This window comes from Cherax quadricarinatus, chromosome 39 (genome assembly GCF_038502225.1).
Source record: "Cherax quadricarinatus isolate ZL_2023a chromosome 39, ASM3850222v1, whole genome shotgun sequence".
Taxonomy (NCBI): Eukaryota; Metazoa; Arthropoda; class Malacostraca; order Decapoda; family Parastacidae; genus Cherax; species Cherax quadricarinatus.
In genome coordinates, this window is record NC_091330.1 from 24,403,474 (window position 1) to 24,418,819 (window position 15,346).

A 15,346-nucleotide genomic window follows, 5' to 3' on the forward strand; every position below is an offset into this window, starting at 1 on the left:
TCAGCAGTCACAGACAGCCTGGTTGATCAGGCGATATCTGATCACACCAGGAGGCCTGGTCACAGACCGGGCCCGCTCAGGGGGCGTTGACCCCCAGTGAAACTCTCTCACAGGTAAACTCCAGGTGGCGGAGACAAACAAACTTCTGGAAGTGTTCCACTTTCTGGTCATGTTAAGTGTGGGCTCTGGCGGGTCCGTCCAACAGTCTGCACAGAAATGTTAAGATGAGCTGTGTGATTGCGTGTGTGTGATAGTGAGAGCGAGAGTGAGAAAGAAAGAATGAAAAAATGAGAAAGAAACAGAGGGAGAGAAAAAGGTACAGGATCAGAGTGATAGCAAGTAGAGTGGATAGGCTAATATATAATGTAACGCACACACATAGCCAGGAGCTAGGAATCGGCCCATGGAACCACAATTAAGTGAGTACACACACATATATATATGCACATACACACACACACACACACACACACATATATATGCACAAACACACACACATATATGCACAAACACACACACACACACACACACACATATGCACAAACACACACACATATATGCACAAACACACATACACACATTTTCTATATATATATATATATATATATATATATATATATATATATATATATATATATATATATATATATATATATATCAATAACAACACTGCACTAGCCAAGGACTCGAACCCATGTTGTACTGGTCCGCCTCATGGTGAGCCAAAACCATATGACTCAGTAGACCACAGGACCACCCAATGCAACAAAGATGGCGCAGCCAGCAGAGCTAGCTGTTTGACCGCCAGCAGAGGACATTCGGTGTTGTGGAAGCTTCTAGGCTAATTTCATTCTCATCCCTGTTTGGTGTACTAGTCCACGAGCAGCATATATATATTATTGTGGCCACGAACGAGCGGTATTGATCAATAACAACACTACGCTAGCCAAGGACTCGAACGTTGTACTGGTAGGAATGGGTGGTCCTGTGGTCTAAGGCGTCATGTGGTTCTGGCTCACCATGAGGCGGATCAGTACAGCATGGGTTCGAGTCCTTGGCTAGTGCAGTGTTGTTAGTGATCAATACCACTCGTTCGTGGTCACAATAATATATGAATTATTATTATAATATATATATATATATATATATATATATATATATATATATATATATATATATATATATATATATATATATATATATATATATGTCCTGGCCCTAAGCGAAACAAAGCTGAAGGGGATCGGGGAGTTTCGGTGGGGGGAAATAAATGGGATTAAATCTGGAGTATCTGAGAGAGTTAGAGCAAAGGAAGGGGTAGCAGTAGTGTTGAAGGATCAGTTATGGAAGGAGAAACGAGAATATGAATGTGTAAATTCAAGAATTATGTGGATTAAAGTAAAGGTTGGATGCGAAAAGTGGGTCATAATAAGTGTGTATGCACCTGGAGAAAAGAGGAATGTAGAGGAGAGAGAGAGATTTTGGGAGATGTTAAGTGAATGTATAGGAGCCTTTGAACCATGTGAGAGAGTAATTGTGGTAGGGGACCTGAATGCTAAAGTAGGAGAAACTTTTAGAGAGGGTGTGGTAGGTAAGTTTGGGGTGCCAGGTGTAAATGATAATGGGAGCCCTTTGATTGAAGTTTGTATAGAAAGGGGTTTAGTTATAGGTAATACATATTTTAAGAAAAAGAGGATAAATAAGTATACAAGATATGATGTAGGGCGAAATGACAGTAGTTTGTTGGATTATGTATTGGTAGATAAAAGATTGTTGAGTAGACTTCAGGATGTACATGTTTATAGAGGGGCCACAGATATATCAGATCACTTTCTAGTTGTAGCTACACTGAGAGTAAAAGGTAGATGGGATACAAGGAGAATAGAAGCATCAGGGAAGAGAGAGGTGAAGGTTTATAAACTAAAAGAGGAGGCAGTTAGGGTAAGATATAAACAGCTATTGGAGGATAGATGGGCTAATGAGAGCATAGGCAATGGGGTCGAAGAGGTATGGGGTAGGTTTAAAAATGTAGTGTTAGAGTGTTCAGCAGAAGTTTGTGGTTACAGGAAAGTGGGTGCGGGAGGGAAGAGGGGCGATTGGTGGAATGATGATGTAAAGAGAGTAGTAAGGGAGAAAAAGTTAGCATATGAAAAGTTTTTACAAAGTAGAAGCGATGCAAAGAGGGAAGAGTATATGGAGAAAAAGAGAGAGGTTAAGAGAGTGGTGAAGCAATGTAAAAAGAGAGCAAATGAGAGAGTGGGTGAGATGTTATCAACAAATTTTGTTGAAAATAAGAAAAAGTTTTGGAGTGAGATTAACAAGTTAAGGAAGCCTAGAGAACAAATGGATTTGTCAGTTAAAAATAGGAGAGGAGAGTTATTAAATGGAGAGTTAGAGGTACTGGGAAGATGGAGGGAATATTTTGAGGAATTGTTAAATATTGATGAAGATAGGGAAGCTGTGATTTCGTGTATAGGGCAAGGAGGAATAACATCTTGTAGGAGTGAGGAAGAGCAAGTTGTGAGTGTGGGGGAAGTTCGTGAGGCAGTAGGTAAAATGAAAGGGGGTAAGGCAGCCGGGATTGATGGAATAAAGATAGAAATGTTAAAAGCAGGTGGGGATATAGTTTTGGAGAGGTTGGTGCAATTATTTAATAAATGTATGGAAGAGGGTAAGGTACCTAGGGATTGGCAGAGAGCATGCATAGTTCCTTTGTATAAAGGCAAAGGGGACAAAAGAGAGTGCAAAAATTATATGGGGATAAGTCTGTTGAGTATACCTGGTAAAGTGTACGGTAGAGTTATTATTGAAAGAATTAAGAGAAAGACGGAGAATAGGATAGCAGATGAACAAGGAGGCTTTAGGAAAGGTAGGGGGTGTGTGGACCAGGTGTTTACAGTGAAACATATAAGTGAACAGTATTTAGATAAGGCTAAAGAGGTCTTTGTGGCATTTATGGATTTGGAAAAGGCGTATGACAGGGTGGATAGGGGGGCAATGTGGCAGATGTTGCAGGTGTATGGTGTAGGAGGTAGGTTACTGAAAGCAGTGAAGAGTTTTTACGAGGATAGTGAGGCTCAAGTTAGAGTATGTAGGAAAGAGGGAAATTATTTCCAAGTAAAAGTAGGCCTTAGACAAGGATGTGTGATATCACCGTGGTTGTTTAATATATTTATAGATGGGGTTGTAAGAGAAGTAAATGCGAGGGTCTTGGCAAGAGGCGTGGAGTTAAAAGATAAAGAATCACACATAAAGTGGGAGTTGTCACAGTTGCTCTTTGCTGATGACGATTGGTGGATGAATTTGGTAGGGTGTGCAAAAGAAGAAAATTAAAAGTGAATACAGGAAAGAGTAAGGTTATGAGGATAACAAAAAGATTAGGTGATGAAAGATTGGATATCAGACTGGAGGGAGGGAGTATGGAGGAGGTGAATGTATTCAGTTATTTGGGAGTGGACGTGTCAGCGGATAGGTCTATTAAAGATGAGGTGAATCATAGAATTGATGAGGGGAAAAGGGTGAGTGGTGCCCTTAGGAGTCTGTGGAGACAAAGAACTTTGTCCTTGGAGGCAAAGAGGGGAATGTATGAGAGTATAGTTTTACCAACGCTCTTATATGGGTGTGAAGCATGGGTGATAAATGTTGCAGCGAGGAGAATGCTGGAAGCAGTGGAGATGTCATGTCTGAGGGCAATGTGTGGTGTGAATATAATGCAGAGAATTCGTAGTTTGGAAGTTAGGAGGAGGTGCGGGATTACCAAAACTGTTGTCCAGAGGGCTGAGGAAGGGCTGATGAGGTGGTTTGGACATGTAGAGAGAATGGAACGAAACAGAATGACTTCAAGAGTGTATCAGTCTATAGCGGAAGGAAGGCGGGGTAGGTGTCGGCCTAGGAAAGTTTGGAGGGAGGGGGTAAAGGAGGTTTTGTTTGCGAGGGGCTTGGACTTCCAGCGGGCATGCGTGAGCGTATTTGATAGGAGTGAATGGAAACAAATGGTTTTTAATACTTGACGTGCTGTTGGAGTGTGAGCAAAGTAACATTTATGATGGGATTCAGGGAAACCGGCAGGCCGGACTTGAGTCCTGGAGATGGGAAGTACAGTGCCTGCACTCTGAAGGAGGGGTGTTAATGTTGCATTTTTATAAACTGTAGCGTAAAGCACCCCTCTGGCAAGACAGTGATGGAGTGAATGATGATGAAAGTTTTTCTTTTTCGGGCTACCCTGCCTTGGTGGGAATAGGCCAAGGTGTTAATAAAATTATATATATATATATATATATATATATATATATATATATATATATATATATATATATATATATATGTCGTGCCGAATATGTAAAACTGGTCAATTAGCAAGAACTCATTTAAAATTAAGTCCTTTCTAAAATTTTCTCTTATACGTTTAAAGATATATTTTTTCATTAATGATAATATAAAAAATTTTAATTTTGCACCAAAAGAATCTTAGAAAACTTACCTAACCATATTATAACAAGAAGAATTTATTTTAGCCTAACCTAACAAATATATTTTAGATTTGTTTACAATAATTTAATACTAAACAGACACAGTGAAATATATTTTTTTCGTTAGGTTCAGAATGATTTTGGCGAAATTATTGCATACACAAATTTTCACTTGTCCTATATGGCAAGATGAGCGTTGCTATTTAAGCCAAGATCGCAAGTTCTGCCTATTCTGCACGACATATATATATATATCTATATATATATATATATATATATAATATATATATATATATTATATAAATATATATAGGGAAGTACCACCTCTATAGCTGGAATGGGGACCCTCATCCTCAGAGAAGACAATAAACGTACCTCAGAGAAAACTCAAGGTTCTCCCCGGAGCTGTTTGAATATTTTCTTCTCCTACCACCCCCTATATATGTTTTATTCTATGTGAACATTTATTAATAAACAAAATACATTTACAGAAAAAAACATAAACATGAATACAATGGCACAATGTATCAAAGATGATGAATTTCCTCCAGCTCCTCCGAGGCTGGACGTGAGCCAAGTATGCAGCAAGCATTTCCCCTCTGGATGGCGACGCTGAGGCGCTGGAACATGAAAGTGGCTGCCCTTGGGTCCCTGGTGGTGTCGATGAGTCTGGAACCCAATTCTTTAAGGAAACGTGTGGCATTTTTTCCCCATGATCCCAAGGTCTCTGATCCCACTGGGACAAATTGATACTGTTGGCTAATGTCCCTGTACTTGCTGATCTTGTACTCCTCCCTGTGGTCAGCAGCTCCTCCCTGTCGCCCCACACTGTGATGGATATAGGTGTCAGCCAGTGTGGACACACAGGTATAGTCCCATGCTAAGAGCTTGCCATTCTTCCAAGGATAGATGGTGATCCCGTCAGGGCGGTTTGCTGGGTTGTGGGTATTGTTTGCTGCAAGTGATCGTGGCTCCCTCTCGGCAGGGCATCCAGCTGTAGCAAGGGTTCTCTTAATGATGTCGTTGACCTCATTGTGTCTTGCATGCCAGCCCTTGGTTTTGGAACAGTTAAGACCATGTAGACCGTATTGGTCTGCTTGCACTTCGCCGCAAATACACATATATTCTGTGTGAATTGGGGCAGCAAGGCGCAGAGCCACTGCAATACGGAGGGTCTTAGGGTCGAGTCGCGTTCCCATTGCCGATATGGGAACTGTTTGGAGGAAGTCCCCGGAGTGAGGTGCACTCACAGCCTGGAGACGGGCAATCTCCCTATCTGATGTTGCAGCCCTGAGCATGTTGGCAAGCACCTTTTCAGCAATTGGGCTATCCCAGCTTGACTGTTTGTGAGCCAGTGCTGCACTAGGGTTTGGTGCTGGAGCAGCAAGAGTCTCCCATTCGGTGATGGCACTGACATAGCTAGGGTCTTCTATTCCTGCTGAGTCACTGAGGGTGTCAGGAAGAATTTGTCTTATCAACTCGTTTGATGCAATGGAAGAGGATAGGAAAGCTGGTAGAGCAATCTGGGAGGATCTGTGTACTCCTAGCCCTCCAAGCCTGACCGGAAGTGAGGCTTGCAACCACTGTCCATCGTCAAGGGAAAGATTCAATACACTCTCTAGCATGGCCTTCAGGAGAGAGTCATATTCCTTGAGTTTTGGACTGCTGAAGGCTGGGGAGCATCTCAGAAAATAGGTAAGTTTTGGGGTTGACAGGCACCTGGTGAGTAGGTAGAAGGCATCGTGTGTGTCAATGTCTTTCATCCTGCTTTCCATCGTCCGGAGGTCTGAGACTTTTTTTCCTAGGACCAGATCGATGGCATTGGACCCAAGAGGAGCACCGAGGAGAGTGCTATTGGCTGGATCAATGGCTCGTGCTCCTGGTAAAACGGTACTAATATTCTGGATCAACTGTTGATTGGTAGAAACTATTTCACATTTGGTGGGGTTTAAAGAAAGGCCCAGGCTTTCTCCCATGTCTTTAATTTTACTGATGTCCTCCAGGAGAGATTCTGTTGTGCCAGCCAGGGTACCGTCGTCCAGGAACCAGATATTGAGCTCGCTGGAGAGTGCCTCCGTGACTTCCTTGATGGCCAAACAAAATAGAAAGGGGGCGAGAGGGTCCCCCTGTTGCACGCCCTCACACGAGTCAATTTCATGGTCCCCAAACAATAGTTTGGAAGTCACACTATAACACGATTCTATGAAGGGATAAAGGGAAGGGAAGTTTCTATAAACTGCTTGGAGAGCAGCATCCCTTCTGACTGAGTTGAAAGCATTGGCAAAGTCCAATTTGACCAAGGCTTTTTCATAGGACATGTTTTTGATATATACTCGTGCTGCGTGGGCAGCTGCTTCGCAGCCCTGTTGAACGCCGAAACCGAGCTGAGTTGGTTTCAGCATTGCAGCAGCCTCTTGACTCACCCTTCTTACTGCAGCCTTGGCGACTAGGCGCCGAAGGGTGTTACCCACTGCAATGGGCCTGATTCCGCCATCCTTTTTCCGGAGGGCACACAATGAGGCACCAAAGAAAAAGGGTCTGATGGCCTCTGGGACACCGCCAGCCAGGCACAGGTTGGAAAATTTGGCGAGTTCAGACAGCAGCCTCTCTGAAACCTCACCAAGTGCTGGATTGAGTATTTGTTTTAAGTGTTGAGGCCTTAAACCGGTGAAACCTCCTGCTGAACCCTGTGGAAATGACATAGCAGCTTTATACACATCAGCATCCTGTAAGGTTAGATGTTCTTCGCCTGCTGCAATGTCAGGGAGGTCAATGTTGGTACTGGGAGCCCTGGGTGGATGTTTGTCCTTCAGAGCTTGCGCCGTGCTGACGTCCTTGGGAGTGATGGTATCCTCACTGGTTATAAGTCTCAAAGCTCCAATAGTATTACCCTCTTCTATTTTTTTGCTAATTTGGGCTCTGATTTTTGAGGTGTCGGGTGTCTTGTTGTTGGCATTTGCCCGGCGGGTGTTTGTCGCCCTAGGGGGGAGACGGACGAGGTTGTCATCCCTTGGGAATGCATTTATTGCCCTAATAACATGTGTTGCTAGTGACTTGTCCCTCCTTGGTGGGACAGCCAAACAGGCATTGCCAAAAAGCAGCAAGTTGTGCCAGGATCTGTTGTTTGAAGGAGCATCGTTGACTTTCTTCAGAAGGTCAGTGAATTTGCTAGCAGCTTGAGGGCGAGCTGCTTTGGGGATGTGTGTCAGAGTCCTGGTGGATGTTAATTTGATTGCAGATTTGAGGTCCTCTGTAGAGGTGAAGTCACGGTAGCTGTCAGCCCTGTCTGCTGGGGGAGGCTGTTGGTTGTTCTCATTTGGAGCTCTCCTGGAGCCTAGACATCTATTGTGTGCACGGATGTTGCCAGATGTGGGATTGAGTGCACATTTTTTCAACAAGTCGGCCATCTCCCACCGAGGCAGGGTGACCCAAAGAGAAAGAAAATCCCCAACACCCGCCATTTTATTTAGCCTACTCCATCTAAATATATTTTAGATAAGTTACAAAAACTTCATAATAAACAAACACAATGAAATATATTTTCTCGTTAGGTTCAGAATGATTGAGAAATTTTTGCATAACAAATTTTCGCTTGCCTCATTCGGCAAGAAAAGCGTTGCTTTTTAAGCCAAAATCACAAGTTTTATCTATTGGGCACGATATATATATATATATATATATATATATATATATATATATATATATATATATATATATAATAGTTTTAACACAGTATGATGACCCCTACTAATAACAATCATCTTGCTAAAAGATGGCTGAAATCATATTTCAGACGACCCTCGGAACAGAAATACTCCCACTCCTACTTCAGAGAGCAGTCACTATACTTCCTACCTTTAGGACTCAAATCCGGCTAACTAGCTTTTCCCTGATTCCTTTATATCAGAAGATGGGCCCATGAAATACGTGGTGAGTTTCAGAATACACCGAAGGTGAGGAGAAGAAGGTGGTGTGATGAGGTATTTGTAATAAAAAAGTTTATCTATAGAGGGGAGAAGAAAATTCGATGGACCCCAAGAAGGTAAATATTCATTTTACGGTAGTGGATGAATATTATTATTGTAGCCATTTATACTAACATGGTAGGAGGAATATTCATTAATGTAAGAGATGGAATAATCATTTACATGAGAGATGGAACGTTCATTAAAATTGGAGGGAGATTTTTCATGAACTTAATTTTCACTTTTACTGATAAAAATTTCGTGTCACTCTTTCATGTAATAGGATGGTTTTCAGGATGACAAAGAGCTGACTCACCTGACCTCTACGACTTACTTTTAAGGCTACCACGGATGATTTCCATGACTCGCCTTTGAAGCCACAGAGCTGATACAGCTAACATCTTTCGGACCACAGAATTTACCCACAGCTGACAATCACAACTCAATTTTGGAACCAGAGCTAAAACACAACTGACATTCACAAACCTCCTTTGTGACCACAAAGCTAAAACATCTGACATCCACAACCCACCTTTGGGGCCATACATTTGACACACAGCATAATTCACTGGGAGGGAAGACGTCATATTGTCACTGTAGACTGTATAATTCAGAGGATTGATCGCGAGGATCCTGTCTGCGTAACCACTGACTTCTAAGGGAATGTCTATCACCTCAGGACTTGGGTTATATATCCCTCCCATCGTCGGGTCTAGCCTGTAAACAAAATATAAGTTATAAATGAGCTTATATATATATATGTGTGTGTGTGTGTGTGTGTGTGTGTGTGTGTGTGTGTGTGTGTGTGTGTGTAAAACAACCACTGTGAAAGAATAGAGAAATTCCAAGCTTGAGTAGTCATGAAAGCGCTTGGAATTTCTCTATTCTTTCACAGTGGTTGTTTTGCATATTCTGAAATCACCTGTTTACTGTGATCTTATTGCATATATATATATATATATATATATATATATATATATATATATATATATATATATCTATATATCGGGCAAAATATGTAAAACTGGTCAATTAGCAAGAACTCATTTAAAATTAAGTCCTTTCTAAAATTTTCTCTTATACGTTTAATGATATATATTTTTCATTAATGTTTATGTAAAAATTTATAATTTTGCACCAAAAGGAACTTAGAAAACTTACCTAACCTTATTATAACAAGCGCAATTTATTTTAGCCTAACCCAACTAAATATATTTCAGATTTGTTTACAATAATTTAATACTAAGCACACACAGTGAAATATATTTTTTTCGTTAGGTTCAGAATGATTTTGGGGAAATTATTGCATACACAAATTTTCGCTTGTCCTATATGGCAAGATGAGCGTTGCTATTTAAGCCCAGATCGCAAATTCTGCCTATTCGGCACGACATATATATATATATATATATATATATATATATATATATATATATATATATATATATATATATATATATATATATATATATATATGCAAAACAACCACTCTGAAAGAATAGAGAAATTCCAAGCGCTTTCGTGACTAGAAATACTTTTTACAATCCAAAAAGGGACAACCAGCCTTATTCAACTAAAAATATGTTGGTTCCCCCTTACCATGAAAACTTGGTTGATATGCCTTCTCTTCTTAAGACTTTTAATATTAAAGTTGTATTAAAAAATCTTGATACAGTAAAAAAACTTTTGATAAAGAATTCCCCCCAAAATGCTGATGAATGTGTCTATAAGATTCCTTGTAAAATTTGCGATAAAGTTTATTACGGTCAAACTGGTAAAAATCTCGAACTAAGATTAAAACAACATACATATAGCATTAGAACTGGACAAGATTGCAATGCTCTATTTATTCATGTAAGAGATTTTAACCATCCAATTGATCCAGTTGAGAAAGTAGTATCAAGCAAGTACATGGTCGACAGGAATATAATTGAATCTTGTTTCATAAAAAGCAGTTTTGACAATAATATGAATATTTCCTTTGGTTTATATAAATTAGATCCATTTATAATTAATAGAATTTGGGAAGAATTTAATAATACACTGGACAAATAATAATTTTAAAAATTTTCTTGGGTAGAATAGTTTGTTGGTGGAAGGGGGAAAGGACCTGTCCAGTTGGGCCGGCGCGCGTCAGGTGTTTAACCGTTGTGGGATCTGATAGTGAGGTGTTGGCCAGAACCCTTATGTAGCTTCCTTGGATGCTTTACTTTCATAGTTCCTTGATAATGTGAGTAGTCACGAAAGCGCTTGGAATTTCTCTATTCTTTCAGAGTGGTTGTTTTGCATATTCTGAAATCACCTGTTTACTGTGATCTTATTGCATATATATATATATATATATATATATATATATATATATATATATATATATATATATATATATATATATATATGTGTGTGAGTGTGTGTGTGTGTGTGTGTGTGTGTGTGTGTACACGCATATCTGTTAATAAGTAACAGTTAACGGTTCATTCAGCTAGTGGATCTGATGTCTGTTTGATTAGAAGAATATTTGAAGGGATAGTAAGCCAGTTCGAAACCTGATTAATTTGTTAATAATAGTGCCTTTTGTTTAAAATGACTCCTGAACAAACACATGGACATATTACAGGACGTTTCGATTTAGGGATTGAAACGTTTACTAATATGTTTACTCAGGTGTCTTTTTAAGATCTTGTCGATATACTTTACCAAGGCTTATACTGGGTTAGCTGCTTTGCTGTCGTAACATACCTACCTAACCGAACATTGTGATTTAATGACTATAATGTTCATGAGATTTTGATTTGTGATACATATTGAGGAAACCTGTTGTTGGAAATGAGAGTCTGGATCCTGCCTGGCTTTAAAATTCATATATCTGAATGTATCAGGTAATAGTGGAGAAATGTGGGGAGTAATATACAGCGTAAAGATATAGTTGCCATGATGAAATACTAGTGTGTGTTTTGTTGGGACAAAGTAGCCTTTCAGTGGAGTAATCCTGAGGTGTGGTGTGTCGCACGGAGCCTAATGTTAGTATTTTCCCGGAATCTGTTCAGACCTTATTTATTGTACCTGGACAGGGTTCTCAGGTGTGTGATAACTCACAGGTAATATGTTAAGGATGTTTTAAGCCATACCTAGTTATCAATCCTTGTATTGTTTTGTGTATTTTTGTTATAAAGTTTAATTTTGATACCCAGTTTGTTTATATTTTGTCATTCAGCCGCGGCGTGTTTACACCCACTGGTCTAGACCAGCCAATAATAGGTACTAATTTATATCCCGTTATCTTTTTCTTGCTTTTTTGCGGTATTGTACAAGAATGGTATGCAATACGGACAAGATGAAATTAAGACACATGTGAAAATTCTCTACATAGTTATACTGTTTTCAAGTTATGTCCTGGAATTTGTATTGATAAAGCCACTGGATGGCGAAACGTCTACAATAAAGATACCCGATGTTGCACATGTGTCTTAATTTCATTTGCGGTATTATAGTTATATTTTCAGTTCAACACTAGCACACTGCCAAGACAACATAACAGATAGCGATACAATGGGACACTGTCCCAAAGAGTTATCCATATATTTCTTGTTAAATGTGGCTATTTTTAATTATAATATTTTTAATACACGAGAGTATTATTATAATAAAAAACTAATTGGTAAAACCACAAGGGTTATACAGCGCTGCTGGGGAAGGGTGTGCTAACGGTTTAATCTGCTTGATGTGAGACTAACGAGGGTGGAGAGTACAACAGAGGCACAGTTTGTAAGGTAGGTGAGGAGTGCTCAAGGAAGTATTATCAGAGTTTGTGTAATAAATCTGTTGCTGTCAAAAAAATCGAAGAGGGAGTCTGCGTCAAAGGTGGGACCATCAGCGAGGAGGGAAGATGAAGTGTGTTAGAGCGGTTACGACATCGGAGGCACAAGAGAGTTAATCTGTAGTATGAGGCAACATAAATTTTATCTTGAAAAGCGTAATCAGATTCCAGATATTTATTGTACAACATTGATTTCTGACGAATGGCGAAACGTCTACAATAAAGATATCCAGATGTTGCACATGTGTCTAATTTTCAACTCCTGAGTTGCCGATTTAGAATATTGGCTGAATTTTTGCTTAGTTTACATGTATGTCCGTGGAGCAAATTTATTTTTAATTAGTACTAAATATATCCGATAGTAGAAGTGTGTTAGGAGGTATTTCGGGATTCACTGCCTCACTGCCTATGGCAGGCAATGAGACAGTAGATGTTCTAATATTAAATATAGTATTAATACAAACATAGCAAGCTAAATATTATCGGGAAAAGAAATTAGTGGAGGCTAAAGAGGCAGCTAGGGGATAGGAAAGTCAATTTTTACCTCTGCACAGGCAGACTAAAGGTAATTTTTATGTCTTCAAAGGAATTAGTGGAGATAACGTTAAACTTGGGGAAGTTTAAAGACGTCAAAGACGTGACCATATATTGAGGGGCTTCTCTGGCGAGCATTCATCTGGTAGGTACATATTTGAGATGAGTTGACACACTGGAAGGAAGTGACTTCTCTGACTACAGTCAAGTTAAGGAAATAGTTGTATTAACATACCAAATATTGCCTGAAAAATATCGTCAGAAACTCAGGAGTTTAAAGAATCAAGTGTCGCTCTAAAAGTCTTAATGGAATTTTGAAGACAGTTGTTAACTTCATTCTTTAAAAGAAACTTTTAAAAACATGTCAGCTGACCTCAGGATTTATCTTACAAATAATATATAGATGATTTTATCAACTCTGGAACTTAGTGAAAACTTTCCTTCTTTATAGAAGTTAGAAATTATCTATCGCACTTATGGGAAACTTCTCATCCTTACTCTAAAAATAACAAGAATTTCGAAGGTGACCTTGGCTTTCAGGGATAATTTAAATGTAACAAGCAATCAACGGTAAGTGAAACTAACAAGTCTCTACGGGCTGAGTGCTCTGGTCTTCTGGATCAAGTGAAAATTTTTCAGGTGCACTTGGCCAAGGACCAGATTAAACTCACTAGAAACGGGGCTTTCAGGTATACTTCCTGTGGTAAGAAGGGTCATGTAAGGTTTTGTTCGAATACGTCTGTGGACCGAGGAACAACAGAGGCTTCATTAAGATTCATGTATTCAAGTTACACAATGGAGAGCACAGAAAACTTTAGGTAACCTAGAACCGGAATCAATGTAGTTTCTAGCATGTCTAGATGTGGACAAAGTTTTTTCTTTATATGACGACGAGTGTTGTATTCTGACTCTACTGTTTATCAATATTTTGCAGATTATATATTAGAAGACATAACAAGGTATATTATCAGAAATACTTGTCGGTATTTATGATAAGCCACCCCCTGAAAGAGTGAATTTTTATTTAAACAGCAGTGGAACCCCGCTAGTCACATGCACCCACTCTGACACCTCGTCCTGTACCTTCACTCGTCGTTTCCTTACTGCCAGGTATTCTCTGAACCATTGCACTGCCTTCCCTGTTATTCCTGCCTGCTCCTATAGCTTTTGCACTAATCTCTTGTGCGGAACTGTGTTGAACGCCTTCTTACAATCCATGAAAATGCAGTCTACCAACCCCTCTCTCTCCTGACTTACTTCTGTAACCTTGTCGTAAAACGCAAGTAGGTTTATGACACAGGATTTCGCCTCCCTGAAACTGTGCTGTTATATGTATAAGCTCATTCCTTTCCAGGTGTTCCACCAGTCTTTTCCTGATATGCTTCTCCATTACTTTACATACTATACATGTCAGTGAAACTGGTTTTTAGTTTAATGCTACCTGCCTGTCTCCTTTCTTAAAGATTGGGACTACAACAACCTCAGTTAGTTGCCTGTGTCGATAGATGTGTTGAAGATTGCGTTAGTGGCACACACAGTGACTGCTCCCTCTCTCAGGACCTACGGAGAGATGTCCAGTCCCACCGCCATTGAGGTATCTAGCTCACTTAGCAGCTTTTTCACCTCCTCCTTCTAGGTTTTGTGAGTGTGTTAGTTACCATTTTGTCCTAGGCACACTATTAGACACTAGGCTCCTGTTGTATATGCGTGCGTGTGTGTACTCACCTAATTGTGGTTGCAGGGTCGAGACTCAGCTCCTGTCCCCGCTTCTTCACTGAACGCTACTAGATCCTGTCTCTCCCTGCTCCATGAGCTTTAATATACCTCGTCTTAAAGCTGTGTATGGTTCCTGCCTCCACTACATCACTCGCCAGACTGTTCCATTTCCTGACCACTCAATGACTGAAGAAATACTTTCTAACATCCCTGTGACTCATCTGAGTCTTCAACTTCCAAGAATAACCCCTTGTTTCTGTGTCCCATCTCTGGAACATCCTGTCTCTGTCCACCATGTCTATTCCATGCAGTATTTTGTATGTAGTTATCATGTCTCCCCTAACCTTCCTGTCCTCCAGTGTCGTATGTGTGTGTGTGTGTGTGTGTGTGTGTGTGTGTGTGTGTGTGTGTGTGTGTGTGTGTATGTGTGTGTGTGTGTGTGTGTGTGTGTGTGTGTATGTGTGTGTGTATGTGTATGTGTGTGTGTATGTGTGTGTATGTGTGTGTATGTGTGTGTCGTGTGTGTGTCGTGTGTGTGTGTCGTGTGTGTGTCGTGTGTGTGTCGTGTGTGTGTGTGTGTCGTGTGTGTGGTGTGTGTGTGCGTCGTGTGTGTGTGTCGTGTGTGTGTGTGTCGTGTGTGTGTGTCGTGTGTGTGTGTCGTGTGTGTGTGTCGTGTGTGTGTGTCGTGTGTGTGTGTGTGTGTCGTGTGTGTGTGTGTCGTGTGTGTGTGTGTGTGTCGCGTGTGTGTGTGTCGTGCGTGTGTGTGTGTCGTGTGTGTGTGTATGCGTGTGGTGTGCGTGTGCGTAGTGTGTTGTGTGTGTGGTGTGTGTGTGTGTGGTGTGTGTGTG

At 40.3% G+C, this 15,346-nt stretch overlaps 1 protein-coding gene across 1 annotated transcript in view; it reads right to left on the reverse strand.

The window, feature by feature from the left end:
- The window catches only part of LOC128696403 (uncharacterized), a 120,554-nt gene continuing 105,208 nt past the window's right edge, over positions 1-15,346 (reverse strand). The window contains exons 17-18 of the mRNA XM_070092243.1: positions 8,967-9,151; positions 1-206 (exon numbers count right to left, since the gene is read on the reverse strand). Of these exons, the coding sequence (XP_069948344.1) occupies positions 1-206; positions 8,967-9,151 (391 nt within the window). The remainder of the gene's footprint in view (positions 207-8,966; positions 9,152-15,346) is intronic.